Source organism: Physeter macrocephalus, chromosome 19, assembly GCF_002837175.3.
Source record: "Physeter macrocephalus isolate SW-GA chromosome 19, ASM283717v5, whole genome shotgun sequence".
Taxonomy (NCBI): domain Eukaryota; kingdom Metazoa; phylum Chordata; class Mammalia; order Artiodactyla; family Physeteridae; genus Physeter; species Physeter macrocephalus.
Genome location: NC_041232.1, coordinates 24,314,814 through 24,335,726, shown reverse-complemented (window position 1 = coordinate 24,335,726; position 20,913 = coordinate 24,314,814). Strand labels below are relative to the sequence as shown.

Sequence of the window (20,913 nt, the reverse complement as noted above, 5' to 3'; positions counted from 1 at the left end):
AGATTGCTTTTGCTATTTGGGGTCTTTTGTGTTTCCATACAAATTGTGAAATTTTTTTTTCTAGTTCTGTAAAAAATGCTAGTGGTAGTTTGATAGGGATTGCATTGAATCTGTAGATTGCTTTGGGTAGTAGAGTCATTTTCACAATGTTGATTCTTCCAATCCAAGAACATGGTATATTTCTCCACCTATTTGTATCATCTTTAATTTCTTTCATCAGTGTCTTATAGTTTTCTGCATACAAGTTTTTTGTCTCCTTAGGTAGGTTTATTCCTAGATATTTTATTCTTTTTGTTGCAATGGTAAATGGGAGTGTTTTCTTAATTTCACTCTCAGATTTTTCATCATTAGTGTATAAGAATGCCAGAGATTTCTGTGCATTAATTTTGTATCCTGCTACTTTGCCAAATTCATTGATTAGCTCTAGTAGTTTTCTGGTAGCATCCTTAGGATTCTCTATGTATAATATCATGTCATCTGCAAATAGTGACAGCTTTACTTCTTCTTTTCCTATTTGGATTCCTTTTATTTCTTTTTCTTCTCTGATTGCTGTGGCTAGAACTTCCAAAACTATGTTGAATAAGAGTGGTGAGAGTGGGCAACCTTGTCTTGTTCCTGATCTTAGTGGAAATGGTTTCAGTTTTTCACCATTGGGAACAATGCTGGCTGTGGGTTTGTCATATATGGCCTTTATTATGTTGAGGAAAGTTCCCTCTATGCCTACTTTTTGCAGGGTTTTTATCATAAATGGGTGTTGAATTTTGTCAAAAGCTTTCTCTGCATCTATTGAGATGATCATATGGTTTTTCTCCTTCAGTTTGTTGATATGGTGTATCACGTTGATTGATTTGCGTATATTGAAGAATCCTTGCATTCCTGGGATAAACCCCACTTGATCATGGTGTATGATCCTTTTAATGTGCTGTTGGATTCTGTTTGCTAGTATTTTGTTGAGGATTTTTGCATCTATGTTCATCAGTGATATTGGCCTGTAGTTTTCTTTCTTTGTGACGTCTTTGTCTGGTTTTGGTATCAGGGTGATGGTGGCCTCGTCGAATGAGTTTGGGAGTGTTCCTCCCTCTGCTGTATTTTGGAAGAGTTTGAGAAGAATAGGTGTTAGCTCTTCTCTAAATGTTTGATAGAATTCGCCTGTGAAGCCATCTGGTCCCGGGCTTTTGTTTGTTGGAAGATTTTTAATCACAGTTTCAATTTCAGTGCTTGTGATTGGTCTGTTCATATTTTCTATTTCTTCCTGGTTCAGTCTCAGCAGGTTGTGCATTTCTAAGAATTTGTCCATTTTTTCCAGGTTGTCTGTTTTATTGGCATAGACTTGCTTGTAGTAGTCTCTCATGATCTTTTGTATTTCTGCAGTGTAAGTTGTTACTTCTCTTTTTTCATTTCTAATTCTATTGAATTGAGTCTTCTCCCTTTTTTTCTTGATGAGTCTGGCTAATGGTTTATCAATTTTGTTTATCTTCTCAAAGAACCAACCAGCTTTTAGTTTTATTGATCTTTGCTATTGTTTCCTTCATTTCTTTTTCATTTTTTTGTTCTTCTTTCTCTAATTGCTTTAGGTGCAAAGTTAGGTTGTTTATTTGAGATGTTTCCTGTTTCTTAAGGTAGGATTGTATTGCTATAAACTTCCCTCTTAGAACTGCTTTTGCTGCATCCCATAGGTTTTGGGTCGTTGTGTCTCCATTGTCATTTGTTTTTAGGTAGAAAATTACTGTTTTTAATACCTGGGTTCATGGTGATGAATTGCAAGTAAAATTTATGTATGTATGTATGTATGTATGTATGTATTTATTTTTGGCTGCACTGGGTTTTTGTTGCTGCACGTGGGCTTTTCTCTAGTTGCGGCGAGTGGGGGCTTCTCACTGCGGTGGCTTCTCTTTTTGCGGAGCACAGGCTCTAGGCATGCGGGCTTCAGTAGTTGTGGCACACAGGCTTAGTTGTTCCGTGGCATGTGTGACCTTCCCAGACCAGGGATCGAACCCGTGTCCCCTGCATTGGCAGGTGGATTCTTAACCACTGCGCCACCAGGGAAGTCCCACCAGTATAATTTTTTAAGCAGCAGGAAAAACTGCCCAGATGTTTTTAAGGTTCTTTTTTGGCAGCTCAGATTGCACACAGAGTGCAGATTGTTACTTAGTAAAGTTTCAGGTTCCGATTTATAAAATAAAAACATTTTTTTCTAAGTACTTCACTGAAACTTAAAATACTGAGAATTTCATAATACATGTATAATTTAATGTATGAATATATCTATAATTTTGAATATGTTTATGGTTTAGAATTTCATAATTTACTAAATCCTGTATCATCATACAGACAGTTCCCACAGTTGGAATCTACATAGTTTCTCCAGGAACTATAATAAATATCCGTTTGTATACAAAATAAAAGAGCAAAGCCTGTACATTTCCACAGGTTAGTTACTTCTTGTTTTTAACTTCAATTCTATTCATTCTGAACGTAAGGAATAGAGAACCTAAGCGATAACCAGCACCCTCACTCCCGCAGATCGCCTTGTTCAGTCTCTGCCGTTCCCCCGTGCCCTTCCGCTCCGGCCCTTCCACACGCCGCTCCATGTGTGTCTCTCTCCCCCTTTCTCTGCCGGCCCCGCCCCTTCTTCGGGCCTCGGTTCAGGCATCACCACCAGGAAGTCTTCCCGCCCTCCTTCCCCTTGGGTCCCCAGAGATCTTCCTGTCTGTGCATCTGAACACACACGAGGTCTTGTTTTCTTCCTGCGCCCTCCCACAGACTCTGCACCGTTTCCAGGGCAGATGTGTGCTTTCAGGTTTGCTCTGAAGCCTCAGGATTCTGCACAGAGTGCCTGCTAGGTGTGTATTGAGTCGTGTGTTTGCTTTTGAAAATGCCCAGGGTTAGGAAGATGCAGATGACAGTGGACTCTGTTGTCTTCAAGGCTCTCTGGGTTGCTAGGGACAGAAACTCCTTAGGTAAAACAGAAAAGGGAGATTGATTAAAGGGTAGAATGGGGCCTCAGACTCAGGGCGGGCTGTGCCTTGAGACCTCATGAGGGGATGTAACCAGGGCCAGTGAGCAACCAAGACCGCCTCTGTCCCTGACTTTCGTCTGCCAGGCTGCCTCTCACTGTGTGTGTCTGTGTCTTTGTTTTCTGGTTTCTCTGTCCTTCTGTGTGTGCTTTCTCTCCGCTCCACCCCCATCTCTGTCTCATCTCTCTGCTCTTCATTCATTCCTTCAGCTGATCTCTGCTGAGTGGCTGCTACGTGCCAGGCACTGTTTCAGGCGTGAGTTATGACAAGACCCTTGACATCCTTGCTCCCCTGAAACGTGTCATGGGGGAGGGGACAAGAAACAGCTAATTCAAATGAGCAATAAAATGCCTTTCCCGGTAACTGCTGGGAAGGAAATGAAACAGGGGGAGTGGGTGTGGGCGTGGCTGTTTTGGGCTGGGCCATCAGGGATCTGTGATGGGGGAGAGGTCTCTGAGCTGAGATCTGAATGAGAAGGAGCCAGCCGGGCACAGGTCTGGGAGGTGGGCACTAGGCAGCAGGCGTGGCCAGCCCCAGGGTTCTGCTGTGGGCACAGGTTGGTGTGAAGGACAGGAAGGTGATGAGTTTGTCAGTGGTGAGCAAAACATGAGAGATGAGGAGAAATCCTTAAACATACCTTCGCGAGGAGAAAAACAAGCATTTGTGCGATACAGTGTTATTTATGTAAAGTGTAAGGACCTGCAGTATTTATATAATATTAATAATTGAGACACATATGAAGTAAAAATATAAAACATGAAACACTGTAATATTCTACCTAGGGCATGAAACTATGACTGGTTACATAAATATATGGGAAAGAAATGTTACTGACATTCTACAGCATAATTACCAACTAGCCAACAGTCAGCTTTCACCTATTTTTAATTACAAGTATTCGTTTTTTACTGAAGTAATGTAATTTTGAAATTAATGTATTGTAGCAGCAAAGCTACTACAACCATTGTACATATTTCAAGATAATTATTTCCTCACAATTATCATTTGCATGGAAGGCCCTAGTGTATGTGTATTTGGAGAACAACCTGGAGAAAAATGCAGTGTTTTAGCCAACTTTGGATTCTACTAATTTGTGATAATTCAGCTTCTGAATTATCTAAACGGCATTCCAGTGACAAATGATTCATCTCTGTTAAATAGTCTCTAAACGTGGAAGCTACTTGATGTCTCTTCCTCAGAACAGTTTTCACAGAGAGAATTGTATTTTAATATAATGCTGCTTTTAAGGAGAATTGTTTTAAAATTTAACAGAAACGGAAAGTTGATATTTGGATGTCTATCTTGCACTTTGACACTTGCACTTTGACACTTTGGAAATCAAGTTGGAGAGTATTCCCGCTGCTCGTAGTAAATGCTTTGCCACACATCGTTTCGTTATGTACAATAAGTGCACTGTCGTAAACAGCAGCTGTTGTACACGGATCACACCGTCTCAGCTAGAAAGTTGAACGTGGGCTTCACTGAAGACGGGGCGATTGTGCAGCAGCTTAAACAGCGTTGTTTTTTTCTTTTTTCTTCCTTTTTTTTTTTTTTTTTGGCCACGTTGTGCGGCATGTGGGATTTTAGTTCCTTGACCAGGAATCGAACCCGGGCTCCCTGCAGTGGAAGCACGGAAGCCCCGAACCACTGGACAGCCAGGGGAGTCCCTAAAGAGCATTGTTTTGGTAGTCATTTCTTTGTTTCTTTTTTCATGAATGGAAAAAGAAGCTAAGACAGTATTACTGGGTCTATTTCCTAATGTTAGGTAATTCTGAGAATTCCAGATAGAACTAAGAAATAGAAGTAAAGGTTTAAAAATGAGAAGGAAAAAAGAAGACATTAGAGGAAACAGATTCCAAGTCATTGGCCCCCTCTTGGTCTGCAGGTACAGAAACGAATGATTTACAGGAAGCGAATGACTGAATAAAGGTCACGCATGACACGTGGGCTTCAGCGGCGAGGCAGAATTGAGTTTCTTTGGTAACTGTTTGTTCGCCGCCTCCTGCACGGAGTGTGGTCCGTGTGTGACGTGATAGTAAAATGACTGACTTCCTGAAGGGAGAGTGTCATGTTGGAAACCGTCCCTCCCCGAGCCTGGAAATGAGTAAGTGTCTTTCGCGGAGCAGATGAAGTAGCGAGCTGAGGTTCGAGACCGTGTCACACACACAACAGGCATCTTCGTGTGGGCTTCGTCTCGAGGTGGTCTAGTGCCCGGGGGTCAGGGGTGGGGCTGGGGGCGTGCCGGTGAAGCTAGACAGGTGTGGACTGACCGTCGTTGAACCCCTGCGATGGACCCATCGAGAGCCCAGTATGTCATTCCTTCCACTTTTGTGCGTGTTTGTCATTTTCCACGGCAGAAAGTGAAACAGGCCGAACGCCGAGGCCTCTGAGACCCGCGAGTGGCTGTCAGCGGGGTGAGATGTGCGCCTCCGGCCCCGGGGAATCCCAGCCCTGCTAGGCCACGTTCACGTTCACTCTCTCCCCTCCCCCGTTGAATCTGCAGGGAGTTGGCTACTTACAGTTCAGTCCCTTGAGCCCTATGAGCGCCCCAGCTGAGAAGCGACCGGGTGGGGCGCGGGGAGGGCAGTGACGGGCGGGGCCACTCGAGGAGCGCTTGGTGTCCAAGGCCTGCGCGAGGCCGCCCCGCCCGGAGCTGGGAGGACAGCTGGGAGGCCGGCTTTGCCTGGAGGACCCTCGTGAAGCCCTTTCTACCGGGAGGAGGGCGGGGGCGGGGCAGGGGCGGGGTTCAGAGCAAAAGGGCGTGGGCTGGAGTCAGAGGGGCAGGGCGGCCTTCCCCTGGAGCCTCGGCCCCTCCTGGCAGAGGGCGGGTCGTGAAGTGACGCGAGCGGGTGTGGGAGGTGAGTTACGTCGTCGCCCGGTGACTGTGAGCCGGAGGCGAGGGCAGCTCTTGCCGTTGGGGGGTGAGCGCAGTGTGGGTTCTGTGAGGTCGAACCCAGCTGGTGCCCAAAGAGGCTGGGTGCTCAGCCGTCCACGGGGTGCTGTGTGCGTGAAGCGGGGATGCTCGCAGGCCTCGGGCGGCGCTGCAGGACCGGTGGGGCAGCGCGCACCCCGAGCCCTCCTGCCGCCCCATGCCCTGGCGCGCGGTACCCAGTAGCAGCCGTCTTTCACTTCAGGTGCCCTGCGATCCCGGAGAAGAGCACTGCGGAGTTGGCGGGCGGGTCTGCACCTGACTTTCTGTCGCTTGTTAGCCGATTGCCGATCTGCCTTTAAGTGCTTTTTGGCTCGGAATTAAGAGCATGGACCAGAAATGATTTTAAGAGCCTTTATTGGGGTATGCATGCCCTGGGAAAATAACGCCCTTCCGAAACCCACAGCCCCGCCTCTGGGGGAGGGGACGGGATGGGTGTTGTCCCCGCCTCGTCGCAGGTTAGAACCCAGATCTGCGACTCCCGGTAGGTACAGGGTTCTTTCCTCCGGACAGTGCTGTTCACAGGCTGCAGAGTTAAGAGGAGTGTCTCGGTTAGCACGCTTGATTGGAGAAAGGATGGCGTGAGCGTCCTTGGGCTCTCGTGCCGCGGGCCTGCAGACTGGGGCCTGACCCAGGGAGACGTGCCCTCCCGGCTCTAGAGGCCAGAAGCCAGGGTGTCGCGGGGCCGCACCCTCCCCGAACCTGCGCCAGAGCCCTGCTTTGCCTCTCTCACCTTCCCGTGCGGGCGGCGGTCTTCGGGGGTCCTCGGCTTGTAGATGCATCGCTGTCATCACGGGCCTCCTCCCCTGTGCCTCTCTGTCTCTTCTCATAAGGACGCGAGTCACGTTGGGTTAAGGGCCCACGCTGCTCCAGCGTGACCTCATCTTGACTGACTGCATCTTCACTGACCCTTTTTCCAAATACGGGTCCCAGGCTGAGGTCCTGGGGGGTTGCAACATCTGTGTTTAGGGGGACGCAGTTGAACCTGTAGCGCTCGTCCTGTTAGCGGAGCTCACATAAAACGTTCGCAGTGGCAGCGCTGCCTGACTGCAGGCATCTTTCCCCGCAGCTGGCGCCTGTGAGAGCAGGGTCCCTCAGCTCTGAGAGGTGCCGGGGGACTCCGGCCCGCAGCTGAGAGAGCTTCTGCCGGAGTCCTGCGTAGGTGGGTCTCTGCTCTTCCCTCCGAGACCGCCCCACAGCTGTCCCAGCGCGAGGTGTCGCCTGGTGATGACACGTTCTTCACGGTCCTCTGGTAAAAGCCCCTTGTGTGAGGGAGCTCGGGCCTCCCTTAGAGGAACACGCCCCTTCTCCCTTGCCCTCCTGGATTGTCTCGTGGAGAGGAGGCCCTGGGGTAAGGCAGGTGCCGAAGCCTTCCCTGGGGTGGTGAGAGAGTATTGTGGAGTTTTAGGCCAAATCGATTTGCCTTAGCGAGGGCCCTGGATGGTGCAGAGGGAGGCTGTATTGTGCTTTCTTGACACATTTATTAAATTTTGTAGATGTTTTTCTAGCTAAATTTAGTGGAATTTTGTTTCCACATTATTCCTGGCTTGTAGATCAGTAGAGCCACACTTCAGACTTTCCGTGGTTAAAGGCTCTGATTTCACGAGGGTTGAGAGAATCCCTGAAATCTGTGGCCGCCTCGGCTCTCGCAGGGTTTGAGCTGAGCTGACTCACCCTGCGTGTCCTCGGGGAGACAGTTCCTAACAGTTTCCTCCTCTGTATTCTGACAGGGGTCTTTCCTTTTTCCTCCCGAGTCCCCAGCTCTCGCTGGTGGATGCTGTGTCACACCTCCTTGACAAACACTGTGTGATTCGGGTACCAGGTCCCGGGTTCTGACGTTGTCTCCTGTCCCCCGTGGTGTAGATGGAGGTCACTTTCTTCCCAGGAGAGACTTTCCACTGTTAGGTTCTTCTGCCTCCCTCGAGGGGTGGGGAACCCAGCCCGGCAGCATCACCTGGAACTCGTTAGAATGTGACGATGTTCCAGACGTTGTAGGACGGTCACGAGTGTGTGGACTGCCTCACCCCAGCCCCGCTGAGTCAGAGACCCAGCCCTCTAGGCGGAGCTGATGCCCCCAGGTTGGAGACCCATTGGTCTAGAATAAGATCTCCTCATTCTTTATTCTTCAGTGTTATTTTAAACTGATGGTACCTGTTTGTGTCTACGTGGGAAATTGTAAAACCAGAATTTTACATTTTATATTTTTCCATTTTAGTGTCGGAAAAATGATGATGGAGACACAACTATTGTTATTGAAAAGGACCATTTTATGGATGAATTCTTCCATCAGGTAAGAGCCGTTTAATGAAACCCAGATGGACTTGTTTTCTTTAAACATAGTTAAACTAATGTAACTATGCGCTTGTCATATTTGAAATAATACCCAAACTAATATTTTAAAAAGTTGGTGTTTGAATTGCAAAAGTTCTCTAGACTTTTTAGTGCTAGGAAAACATTCTTCCTGGTGATCGACTCGGGGTCGGTGAGAATGGTGATCGTGGGTGTGGAGGGCACTTGCGGAGACTGATGCCCACAGGCTGGGGTGCTGGGGGAAGGCGCGTCCGTCCTCTGCTGTCCTCCGAGCACAGGAAGGCCCCTGGGAGATGCTGCCGCGCCCATGGCCAGCGGTGTTCTCCAGCCTCGGGGCAGTTTGGTCCTGGGTCGGTGGGGGGAAGGCCTGGGGGTGGTGCTGCCCCTCAGCTGGCGGTCAGGTGTGCACGGTGCACACAGCCAGGCTTCCCTTGCTTTCCTCCTGCAGAACGGCAGTGAGTCCCACATATCAAAGAGCTCATGTTGTGTATTTCCTAAAATCTTTGATTGAATTTTAAATTCCTCTCCTGAGAAGTTTTCCACCTTTCAGAATACCGGTCTCTAGGTCATATGGACTTCTCTCCTGAGAGGTCTTATCCGAAAGCAAAGATATGATTCTGGCAGCTCTGCTCTGCCGTTGCCGTCAGGCAGCATGGCCTTTCTCTGGGCTGTCCGCGTGCGGGCCCGCAACCTTGGATCTGACCTCACACCTGTCCGTTCCCTTGGGCTTCCCTGCGAGGCCTTGCCCTCTCCCTCTTAGCCCCCCAGGGCTGTTTCTAGGCGGGCATCATGTTTAAATTGTTAACCCTACCTAAGTCATAGCTGATCAAATTTTGCATAATTTAAAATTTTTGAAATTGAGTCAGAAAACAAATATTTTGACTTTGTTACACATGAAGAAAAGAAACGGGTTCAGTGTAATTTTTTAATGATGAAAACTTCATTTGCAGGACTTGTTTTGATTATGCTGAATCTCGTCTACAAGTTTCAGTTAACTCAAATCTGTTGACAATCTAAACCGGTTATCAATACGTGGATTTGAAAATATGTAATATGTTAATAAAAAATATCTTAGAAGTTATCTAAGATAACTTTAGAAGTTATTTTAGAAGTTATCAGTTTTCCAGATCCAGTCAGAATTTATTGAATACCTAGTGTAAGAACCTATTCATTGGGTTTCAAGCATTTATGTTAGTTCTTAATCTTATCTAACGGAAAAAACATGAAATTAAATTGTTAGCTACAGGAACTTACTTTAAGATACAAAACAGTTAAGATGGTGGATTTCCAGATTTCACTTTGGAAATGAGACTCTTTTTACTGTCTTTAGCTTACCTACCCACTTTGTAAAATCATTACTTCTCTGATTTTACCCCCTTTACCTAGATGCTTAATTCTTCCATACCAGTTCTCCGGAAAAACATACTTCTTATTTTAAGAATCTCCCAGCATTAGATGTTGTTGTTGTATTTTATAGAAGAGTTATATAAATCACTCAGAGTCATTAAGCTGTGGTAACTTAGCGCTAATCCATTTGGCTGTGGGTGTCTCGGAGACGCGGACAAAAACGGATGACTCGCGTTAGGGAGGGTTGAGAGTCGTCGGTTGTAACGTAAGTTCCAGTTTCATTTGTTAAATGGTTGGTTTATTTTACAGTTAACTTCTGTGAAATGACTTCTTAGAGAAGCAAATGATGTTTGTTAATACAAACTCTTTCTTAGAAAATGGCATTCAGATCTTACATACCACATAGAACGTTGCAAAAGGTAGGAATTTTGCACGTGACCAGTGTTTGGTGAAGACTAACATAGCGCTGTAATGAGAGGCCAGGGAATCTCCTCTCTGCGAAGATGATTTGTAGTTGACGGAGGAGCGGGGGGACCCTGCGTGGTGTGCTTTGTAGGCATAAATGGACCTGGCACCGCGGCGACGGTGGCACTTCCCTCCCGGTCCCGAGTCGGTGGTCCAGCAGTTTTCTTTTCGGACCACGCTGGGACTTCTGCTGCACAGATACCGGTGGCATGTGTATTGCAGACCCCTCCAAGAGCTAAAACAGTGTCTCTCCTACTTTGTGACAGATGAGTGCTACTGAATTTACTTCAGAAATGCTGCTTTAATGATGGCTCATTGAAATGTAGATCTGTGCACTAAAACCCCAAAGTCGTTATTTGTGTTTAAGCCTGCATGATAAAGTAGCAAAAATTTTAAGATTCCATTTTAATTCTGTGTACTGTTTTTACATGATTAATTAAATTATAAGTATGTGAAGTATATGAAGTTCTGTAGAAATTGACTGTAAATAAATGGAAATAACACCCAGGCCTAATGAATTAGCTGTTCACTGCTCTATGCAAGCAGAATTCTGTGTTCAACTCTCCTCTAAAACTTTGGTTTTCAAAATGTGCTGTGGGGCTTGGACCCAGCGTCCCTGGGGTCCCTAAGGCCCTTCCGATGAGTTCGTGTGGCTGATAACGATTTTCATAAAAATACCAAGATGTTCACCTCTTTCCTCTCTGTCACGAATGGACAATGGGGGAGTTTCCCAGAGGCTACATCAAGTGTGTGATACGGCAACAGACTAAACACAGAAGCAGGTATCAGAATCAAGATGCCTTCCATTAAGCTGGAAATTAGATTTGCAGAAAAATGTAGATCACTGCTCGTACTTTTCACTGATTTGTGTGTGTGGGGAAATTCTGCTTTTTCCATAAAAATAGGTTATTGGTATTAACGTGTTTTAATTTCCTACTGCTGCTGTAACAAATTAGCACAACTGTAGTGGCTAAGAGGTCCGAAGCTGAAACGAGCCACTAGGGCTCCCGTCAAGGTGCCGGCAGGGCCGCGCCCTCCTGCAGGCTCGGCGGGGAGAGGCTGCGTCCTGCCTTCTCCAGCTTCTGGGGGCACCTGCGTCCTTGGCTCGGGGCCCTTTCCCCCAGCGTCGGGCACCTCACTGCAGCCTCTGCTTCTACTGTCACGTCGCTTTTTTCTAAGTTTGGTCCTGTTGGCTTCTGTTTTATAAGGACTCTTGTGGTTACACTGGAACAACCCAGATAATCCAGGGTAGTCTCCCATCTCGACTTTTAACTCATCACAGCCTGCAAGGTGCCTTTTGCCCCGTAAGGTGACATTCTGAGGATGAGGATGTGGACGTCCACCACGGCATGTCGTGGCCTTGTAATTAACTGTCTTCAGTGAATTAATACATGTCGAAGCTGTTTCTCCACTTTGGGAATTATCCTAAGGGAGCTCCAGCCTACATGAGCTAGAGCTCTTTGGGGTCTTCCATACCTTTCAGGATTAAAGAGGCCCTGAGACCAAACCCGCGAGAGCCGCTCTAGTCCGTAGGGCTCCTCACGCGGGCTTCTCACCTCCCCACCGGAATGTGCGTCCCCTTTGCTCAGAAATCAGGATGATGGGAGAGGATGCACTCGCACGAGAAGCCTCGCCTCCACTCCTGTCTTCACCTGCTGGTTTTCTCACCTCTCCCCTCAGAAAAGGTGACCCTTTTCTTAGTTTCTTATTTAGACATCCAAGTGTTTCTTCATGTAAATGTTAACATCTGCAAGTTAATCTCTGCTTATTTTGACCTCTTTCTTGCATCGTTGCTAACATGTATACATATTGTTCTGCACCTCGTGGATATTTCTTTTTTCGGCGTGTTTTTAACTTGGTAATACATCCTGGAGATGTTTTCATATCTTCTGTTAGAGTTCCGTAATGTAACCTAACAAGTCCCCTGTTGCTGGGCTTTAGGGTTTTCCTCATCTTTCAAATAGAGAAGTTGTGCTTAGTTTCCTAGGGCCGCACAAACTGAGTGGCTTAAAACAGCACAGGTTTACTGTCTTCCTCTCTGGAAGCCGGAAGTCCAGGCTGGTCCCACCGGGATGAAGCCACATTGCCAGCAGGACCGCACGCCCCAGAGGCTCCGGGCAGAGCCCGCTGCCCTGCCTTCCCCACCTCTTGAGCTGCACCCCTGGTGCCCCTCCGCCTGCCAGGCCGGCAGCAGACCATTGTGCTTAACTAGTGTTGCGTGACCGCCTTCTGTCACCCCATCTCCATCCGCTTCCCTCTTACAAGTACACTTGGGGTCATACTGCGGGCCCACCGGGGGATCTGGGATTGTATCTCCGCATCTCAAGACCCTTCGTTTCAGTCACATCTGCAGTTCCCTTTGCCATATAAGGAAACCATCCAAGGTCCCAGGGACTAGGACCTGGACATTTTGGGGGACAGTATTCAGCCTGCCACACTTGTTATGAATCCATCTGGACAGATCTTGCTAATGAATACGTTACATTTTGAAACAAGTAGTGAATAATTTAGACTATCAGAGGCAAAAAATAATGACTAGGAAGGCTTGGTCTTATCAGCTGTCAGTACCTCCCCACATGAGAATATGATGGTCGGCCTCTTCTACAGGGTGAGCTCCCTTCTTGACTGCACGGAGACCTGGCGTTGGTAGTAGATGCTTCTGGCTGCCATCATCTGTGGTAATACTGGGTCTTGATTGTAAAACTTCTTACAACCGACGGTTTTCCTGGTGGCTGATATTGCCTTAGCCATAAAGGTAGATATTTTAATATGGCACATTTCCCTTTATTTTTTAAATTAAACGAATGGGAAAAGGTTGTTGTTTCTTTATGTGGTAACTATTCACTTATTTTCCTCTTTTATCCTTCTCTTTTTAGGTAATGGAAAGTGGTAGCAAATGTGAATTTGCCGCAGTGGTGATGGCTTTCTGTCTCTCTCCTATAGGTTGAGGAGGTCAGAGACAGAATAGCTAAAATAGCTCAGTACGTTGAAGAGGTAAAGAAAAACCACAGCATCATTCTTTCTGCACCAAACCCAGAAGGAAGTAAGTTGTTGGTTTTAAAAAGAAGTGTGTCTCTCTGTCTTTCTGTGTGCCCGTCCCTCTTGCTGTCCACAGCACAGGCCTTAGCCTGGAAACACGTGAGACTGAGCTGGGAGCTTGTAAAAAGTGCCGGAGGCTGGTGGGCCACCCCTCGGGATTCTCGTGCCTCTGGTCTGGATGAGCCAAGGCATCGGTGTGGTTTTCTACAGCTTCTGCGGGATCTGGTGTTCAGCCGGGGTGAGGACCAGTGATGTGTGATATCCACGAGCATACATGGATGTGGCCTTGCAGAACTTTGGGGTCACGTCAGTGACTGGGCCTTAGATCCGTATTATGTCCGCAGTTAAACAGGAGTGATAGAATTTTGTGTTTAGATGAAAGTTAATAAGAGGTTGATTTGGAAAACAGTACTTGTTAGAGCAGGTTTAAAGATGAAGAACAGACTAAAGTGGTTTTAAGTCTTCAGCAAAGGCTTCTGTATGGAGTGTGCTGTTCCTAGTGTCTGTTGAGGGCAGCATGTGAGCAAGTGATTTGACATTAACTGAACATCGGGGCATTGTTAGTTATAAGGAAGTGTTTCCTTGATCTGCAGTGACGAAGTTTGAAAACTTGAAAGGTGAGATGGATCTGGATAAGCTAGAGACTGCAAATTGGAATCCATACGTCATTTGGGGGGATAATTGATATCTTCACAATACTGAGTCTTTTAATCCGTGAAAATGGTCCGTCCCTTTACTTACATCTTCTGTAATTGCTCTCAGTGATGTTCTGTAGGGTTCTCTGTAGAGGTCTCACACACCTTTCATGGTAGGTGATGCTTTCGATTTTAATGCGAACAGTGTCTGTTGTAAATTTTGTCTTCTACTTGTTTCAATATATGGAAATACAGTGGGTTTTGTATGTTGACCTTGTATCCCATTATCTTGCCTAATTACTTAATTCATCTTAATAATTTGTTTGTGGATTCTGTTAGGTTTTTTCTGCGCCCAGTCATGACACCTGTGAACAATCACAGTTGTCCCTCAGTTCTTGTGCTTTTTATTTTCAGTTGACTTATTTCACTGATTTTCTGTACAGCATTGAATAGAAGTGGTGATGGGAACACGCTTATTCTCAATCTCAGAGGAAAGCTGAAAGCAACTTTGTTAGATTATTTGGTGTGGCCTTACATTGAAAAAATAACTTGGTATTAAATTGAAAAAACTCATTTTGAAGATTTTGCGTGTCTTGTAAAATAATGCTCTGGGCGTCTGTAGATGCCCTGTCTTGCGGTTTAGAAGGATGTTTTCCAAAGTGTGTCTCTGGAGCATGAGTCTCAACAGCTAGTATATGAAACAAGACTTCTGTGGCCAGATGCAGTCAGAGTCCTCTTCACACCACATCCCCACGGAAGGTTACAGAGTAATAAAGGCTCTGAGAAGTCCTGCAATGAAGAAACCTTTGCTTAGTGGAGTGTTTCACAAATGTATTTGCTCACAGAACTTTTTGTGTAACAGCTGTTAACGTCTTGCTTAATTCTTGGGGAAGTTGAATTTGAATACATATTACTGTATTTTTTTCTTTGGAGAAGTTTACCTCCAAAAAACTCTTGCTGCCAAGTAACAGCAGCTACAACAATGTTGGAGTGAAGTTCGGGCTCTTACCGCTTCGCAGTAGCCCCTTTGGGCGCTGAATAAGACTGCTGCTTCCTGTCTCTGTCTCACAGCAGGGTGTTGAACCAGCACGTGAGAAGTGATGTCTCGCTGCTCCCTGTGTTGGTCTCTGTAAAGAGCAACGCGGTTACTCCTGCCCCGTGATGCTGGGCCCTCAGAAGTGCCCAGGGTGGGGCAGTGGGCTGCTGTCCCCCCAGCCCTTTGTCCTGGTGGGTGGGGAGGGGCAAGGTGGAGCTCCAGCTCCTGGGTGCCCTCCCTGCCTGGGCTCCGGGGTGGGCCCGCAGAAGGGGTTCCAGAGCACAGTGGCCACCGGGTGGCGCCACCGGGTGGCCCCGCCCCGTGGCCGGGCCCCGGCCCCTTGGCTTCTGCTCCAGATGCAGGGCTTGCTGGCCAGCCAGGTCGTTTCATTAACCTTAGTGACAAGATCCCAGAGAAGGATTTGCCTGAGAAGCTAACAGAGGGCCCCTTTACTCTCACTTTTCTTTATTGACTTTACATTTCTGTACTTTCTTTTTTTAAGAGGGCCACTGAAAATGTGTAAGTTTCAGGCCCTCCAAAACATGGACCCACCTGGTGGGAGCCTGAAATGTGTGTTATTCAACTTTCTGGGTCTTGCTGGTGATAGTGTTACGGCTGGCATCACCATCAGAGAACGGAGGGGATTTCACTCGTCAGTAACATGTCTTGTAGTTCCTTTGAATCAGCAGTCAGAGCCCTTCTTTTCATCCCATGTTTTGGGTATGGGCGTCCTAAATAGTCACAACCTGTTGCTAGCATTGTATCTGCCCTTCCTTTCCATCTGCATTGTCACTCCTGGGCTGGCCTCTCTCGTCTCTGTCTGAGCTACGACGGTTACATCCGGTTGCCTCCCGTCTCTAAATCCTCCTCCTTCTGTGCGTTTTGTGCTTTTCTGCTGGAGTACACGTTTCAGACTCGCTTGAGAACTCTGTGGTCACCACTTAGTGCAGAAAGCCTCTTCTCAGGTGAGCGGTGGATTCAAACCCCAGTTCCACCGTGAATTCACTGCTAACCTCGGACAGATCGCGCCGCGTTCCGTGTAAATGCCGACTGCTGCTGTCGTCAGCGTGTTTCCTCCTCATCACCTTGTTTCCACCCCATCCTTCCTCCTGTTTCCGCGTGAGAGGTGTGTGTCTCCTTTTTAAGGGCAACTGTGGTATGTGGCCTTGAGCCGCCTCTCGCTGTACTTCTGTCCGGGCTCCTGGACCGGAAGGCCGCCCGTCTGCCGGTCCAAGCGCGCCCGCCCGCTCGCCCGCAGCCCTGCCTCGCCCCGTGGCGGCTGTTCCTTCCCGAGAGGCGTCTCGCGGGCCTCCCCTCTCCCCGGCTGCGCTGCAGGTCCTGCCGGCAGCCTCAGCCCTGGTCCTTGTCCTCCCTCCTTAGCGTCCAACCCTGCTGACTGGCTGCCCTGCCCCGCCCCCATCCTCTTCGTCTTTTAAAGTTAACCTGTGTTACGTTATCAGAGTTAATTACGTGCTTTATCGTGGGCATTTTGGAAGAAAGCAGAAAGGAAGAAAAAAAAAAAAAACAACGCTCATAACCTGTCCCTTGGTGATAAACACCGTTAAAGTTTCGGTAAATATTTTTCTAGCAAAAAATATGTATAAAACATACACTTTTAAAGAAGTGTACGGGACTTTCCTGGCTTAAAGTGGTTAGAACTTCGCCTTCCAATGTCGTGGGTACGGGTTCGATCCCTGGTCAGGGAGCTAGGATCTCACATGCCTCTCAGCCGAAAAGCCAAAACACGTAAAAAGAAGCAAAATTGTAACAAATTCAGTAAAGACTTTAAAGATGATCCACATCAAAAGAAAAAACAATCTTTAAAAAGCCTAGAGTTTGGAGCACCCAGTGCCTGTTGTCTTACAGCGTACCTCTTTTGCTGACGAACAGAGCGTTCCAGGACCCTTTTCCTAACGGCCGCCTGCCCGGTGGTCGGCGGCGGCGGTTTCTGTGGGAGCAGAACGGCCTGGGGCCGGATGGCAGCGCGCCTTTTACTGGTTACAGGTAGCTTGCTCCCCGTGTGTCATGGGCATTGCAGGGGCCTCGCGTTGTCGTAGTGTCACATATGATTCGTAACTTAGACTTGCTGCTGTGCGGAGCAGCAGGGGCCAGGCTGAACGCTGGACAGGTGGAGGCCCGTTCATGCCTTGCGCTGGCTTTGGGAGGCCGGAGCTCCCCTCGGGTGTGTCTGAGAGCCGAGGATGTTGGGCGTTGGAGAGGGTGGGCAGCGAGTGCAGAGTCTCGAGCGCCCTGAGACTCAGCCGGCTCTGCCGTCCCCGCTGCTGTCCTGAACCGCTGCCCGAGAAGCACCGCGCGGGGCCGCAGGCCCACCCAGCGTCCGGGTTCCACGGTTACAGACCACTCCGCCCCGGGCATCCTCGCCTACCTGTGTGTTCTTGAGTACTTGTCAGCTCACCTCTCGGGCCAGCATTCCTGGGAACATCATGCTACATCAAGGGACTCGTACCATTAAATGTTCTTTTCACATTTTTAGTTTGAAAGTTTTCTAATTTATGGGAAAGTTGCAATTACGGTACAGTGAAAACTCACGTTCCCTTCACCGAGATTCACCAATTGTTAACATTTCGCCACGTTTGATTTCTTTCTCTTTGTGTATATATGTGTATGCGTATGTGTGCGTGTACACACACATTGCACATGTATATATACACACGCGCACCTGTTATTTTTGCTGACTCATTTTAGAGTGAGTTGCAGGCCTTGTGACCATCCACTCCTAAGTACGCCAGTGTTTATCTCCTAAGGAGGAGATTCTCTTGTAATTATCTAATCCAGAACATTTGATGTTGATAAAAACGCTGTCTAATCCACAGTCCATATTCTCAGTCAAAAATCATCCCGTTGATATCCTTTATAGCGCTTTTCCCCGCTTTCCAGGGTCCGATCCAGACACCTAGGCAGATAAAGCCTAGACACAAATGCCTTTATTTTTATTCATTTATTTGTTTATTTATTTATTTGCCTGCACCGGGTCTTAGTTGCGGCACGCGGGATCTCCGTTGCGCTATGTGGGATCTTTTAATCGCGGCAGGTGGGATCTAGTTCCCCGACCAGGGATCGAACCTGGGCCCCCTGCATTGGGAGTGCAGAGTCTTAACCACTGCACCACTAGGGAAGTCCCACAGATGCCTTTAGAACCGTCCTGTCTCGGTGGTGAATTGAACCTTTTCCCACAGGAAGGGTCCCTCTCACCTCTGGTGATGCTATGTGCCTTCCTGTCCACTTGCCTGATATTGACAAAGCTCGACCGGATTCTCTGACTAGTGTGTGTGTGCTATATATTTCCCCATCATTTTTCTTTTCATCTTTCTATATCCTTGTATGTTAGATGTTTCTCTCATCTCTCTTGTAAATAAAATATGGTTGGGTTTTGTCTTTCTGTCCCTTTTGATCATTTTTTTGGTCTGTAATTAGCTCTTGTAGTCTGTTTCCTGAAATTATTGATATATTGGGGCTAACATTCATGATCTTATTTGCTTTTTTATTTTTCTTGCCTGTGCTATGTTACCTTTTTTCTCTTGTCATGCTGTCTTCTGGATTCGTTTTTAAGAATTTTACCCTTCCCCATTAGCTTGCTTCTATATTCTGTTTACTACTGTTTTAGTAGTTGTCCTGTAGATCACGGTATGCATTCTTGACTTGTTGAAATCTAATATAAATCTGTATTTTTACTACTTACAAGTAATAGGAGGACTTTAGGAACCTTTAACCCTGTCCTTTCTTATTGCTGTTACCATCATATATGTACTAGATAAAAATAACATATATTTTATATATATATATTTTTAAATTAGTTAATTGATTTTTAAAATTTTGGCTGCGTTGGGTCTTCGCTGCTGCGTGCGGGCTTTCTCTAGTTGTGGTGAGCGGGGGCTACTCTTTATTGTGCTGCGCAGGCTTCTCATTGCAGTGGCTTCTCTTGTTGCAGAGCACTGGCTCCAGAGCACGGGCTCAGTAGTTGTGGCACGCGAGCTCAGTAGTTGTGGCTCCCGGGCTCTAGAGCGCAGGCTCAGTAGTTGTGGTGCAGGGGCTTAGTTGCTCCACGGCATGTGGGATCTTCCCGGACCAGGGCTTGAACCCATGTCCCCTGCATTGGCAGGCAGACTCCTTAACCACTGCGCCACCAGGGAAGTCCATATATTTTCTATTATTTTATACAATTAATATATATTTGGATCTACCCGCATACATACTATACCAGTGCTACTCATTTTTCTGTATCTTAAAACTTTCATCCGAGATAATTTTTTTTTCTTTTTAGAAACTACTGTTCTTTCTTTTAGTAGGGGTATGCTATTGTCTGAAATTATCCTTGCTTGATTTCATTCTTCAAGGATATTTTCAGTGAGTGTAGGAGTCCAGTTAGCAAGTTGTTTTCTTTCACCACCTTGAAGATTTTGAAGATAAATTTTCAATGTCTTTTTTTTTTAAAGTCAGCTGTCTAATTGTAGCTTTTAAGATATTTGATTTTTAGTCTTTTGGGTTTATCAATTTTACTTTCATGTTTCCAAATGTAGTTTTCTTTTTATTTATCCTGTTTCTTATACGACTTCTTGAATCTTCGGGTTGATGTTTTCTGGCAGTTTTGGAAAAATCTTGGCTGTTTTCTCTTCATAAATCACCTTTGCTCCATTTTCTGTCATTTTTGTTTTGAGACTTGAATTATATGTGTTTTAGACCTGTTCACTGTGTCCTTTACACCTCTTGCCCTCTGTTCTCTATTCTCCATTATTCTGGCTTGCTATATTTTATTTTGAAATCTTTCCAGTTTTTCTCCTGAATCTCTCTTCACCCATGGAGTTATTTTTGGTTAAAATAGTTTTCAGTCCTAGAATTTAATTGGGCTCCTTTTTCTCATGTCCTGTTTCCTGATAAAATTCTCACTCATGTGTTTTACCTCTTTGCACATAATTATTTTAATGTCTGTGTCTGATAACTCCATTAAGACTGCTCTGTCATTTTTCTTGGGTGTTACTTTGTCTTTGTTTTCCTGGTTATTTTTGATTGAGAACTGGGCTTGGTATACGAAGGCCTGTGGCCATAGTATGAGTCCTAGGATAGTATTTTCTTGTTTTTGAATTTTTGAATTTTATTTTATTTATATTTTTATACAGCCGGTTCTTATTAGTCATCCATTTTATACACATCAGTGTATACATGTCAGTCCCAATTCACCCCACCAACCCCCCCCTCCTCCATTTCCCCCCTTGGTGTCCATACGTTTGTTCTCTACGTCTGTGTCTCAACTTCTGCCCTGCAGACCAGTTCATCTGTACCATTTTTCTAGGTTTCACATGTATGTGTTAATATACAATATTTGTTTTTCTCTTTCTGACTTACTTCACTCTGTATGACACTCCCGAGATCCATCCACATCTCTACAAATGACCCAGTTTCGTTCGTTTTTATGGCTGATATTCCATTGTATATATGTACCACATCTTCTTTATCCATTCGTCTGTTGATGGGCATTTAGGTTGCTTCCATGACCTGGGTATTGTAAATAGTGCTGCAGTGAACACTGAGGTGCATGTGTCTTTTTGAATTACGATTTTCTCTGGGTGTATGCCCAGTAGTGGGATTGCTGGGTCATATGGTTATTCTGTCTTTAGTTTTTTAAGGAACCTCCATACTGTTCTCCATAGTGGCTGTATCAATTTACACTCCCACCAACAGTGCAAGAGGGTTCCCTTTTCTCCACACCCTCTCCAGCATTTGTTGTTTGTAGATTTTCTGACAATTCCCATTCTAACTGGTGTGAGGTGACACCTCATGGTAGTTTTGATTTGCATTTCTCTAATAATTAGTGATGTTGAGCAGCTTTTCCTGTGCTTCTTGGCCATCTGTATGTCTTTGGAGAAATGTCTGTTTAGGTCTTCTGCCCATTTTTGGATTGGGTTATTTGTTTTTTTAATATTGAGCTGCATGAGCTGTTTATACATTTTGGAGATGAATCCTTTGTTGATTCGTTTGCAAATATTTTCTCTCATTCTGAGGGTTGTCTTTTTGTCTTGTTTGTAGTTTCCCTTGCTTTGCAAAAGCTTTTACATTTCATTAGGTCCCATTTGTTTATTTTTGTTTTTATTTCCATTACTCTAGGAGGTGGATCAAAAA

The 20,913-nt window shown here is 46.2% G+C and overlaps 1 protein-coding gene across 3 annotated transcripts in view; it reads left to right on the top strand.

Moving 5' to 3' along the window:
• Positions 1 to 20,913, top strand: part of STX2 (syntaxin 2) — a 43,999-nt gene that overhangs the window by 4,615 nt on the left and 18,471 nt on the right. For 2 of the 3 annotated variants that reach the window (XM_024120812.3, XM_024120810.3), the window contains exons 2-3: positions 8,162 to 8,236; positions 13,012 to 13,111. In XM_024120812.3, the coding sequence (XP_023976580.1) occupies positions 8,162 to 8,236; positions 13,012 to 13,111 (175 nt within the window). Of the gene's footprint in view, positions 1 to 8,161; positions 8,237 to 11,551; positions 11,754 to 13,011; positions 13,112 to 20,913 lie in introns of those variants that run through there. The other variant, XM_007120838.4, reaches the window with a different exon arrangement.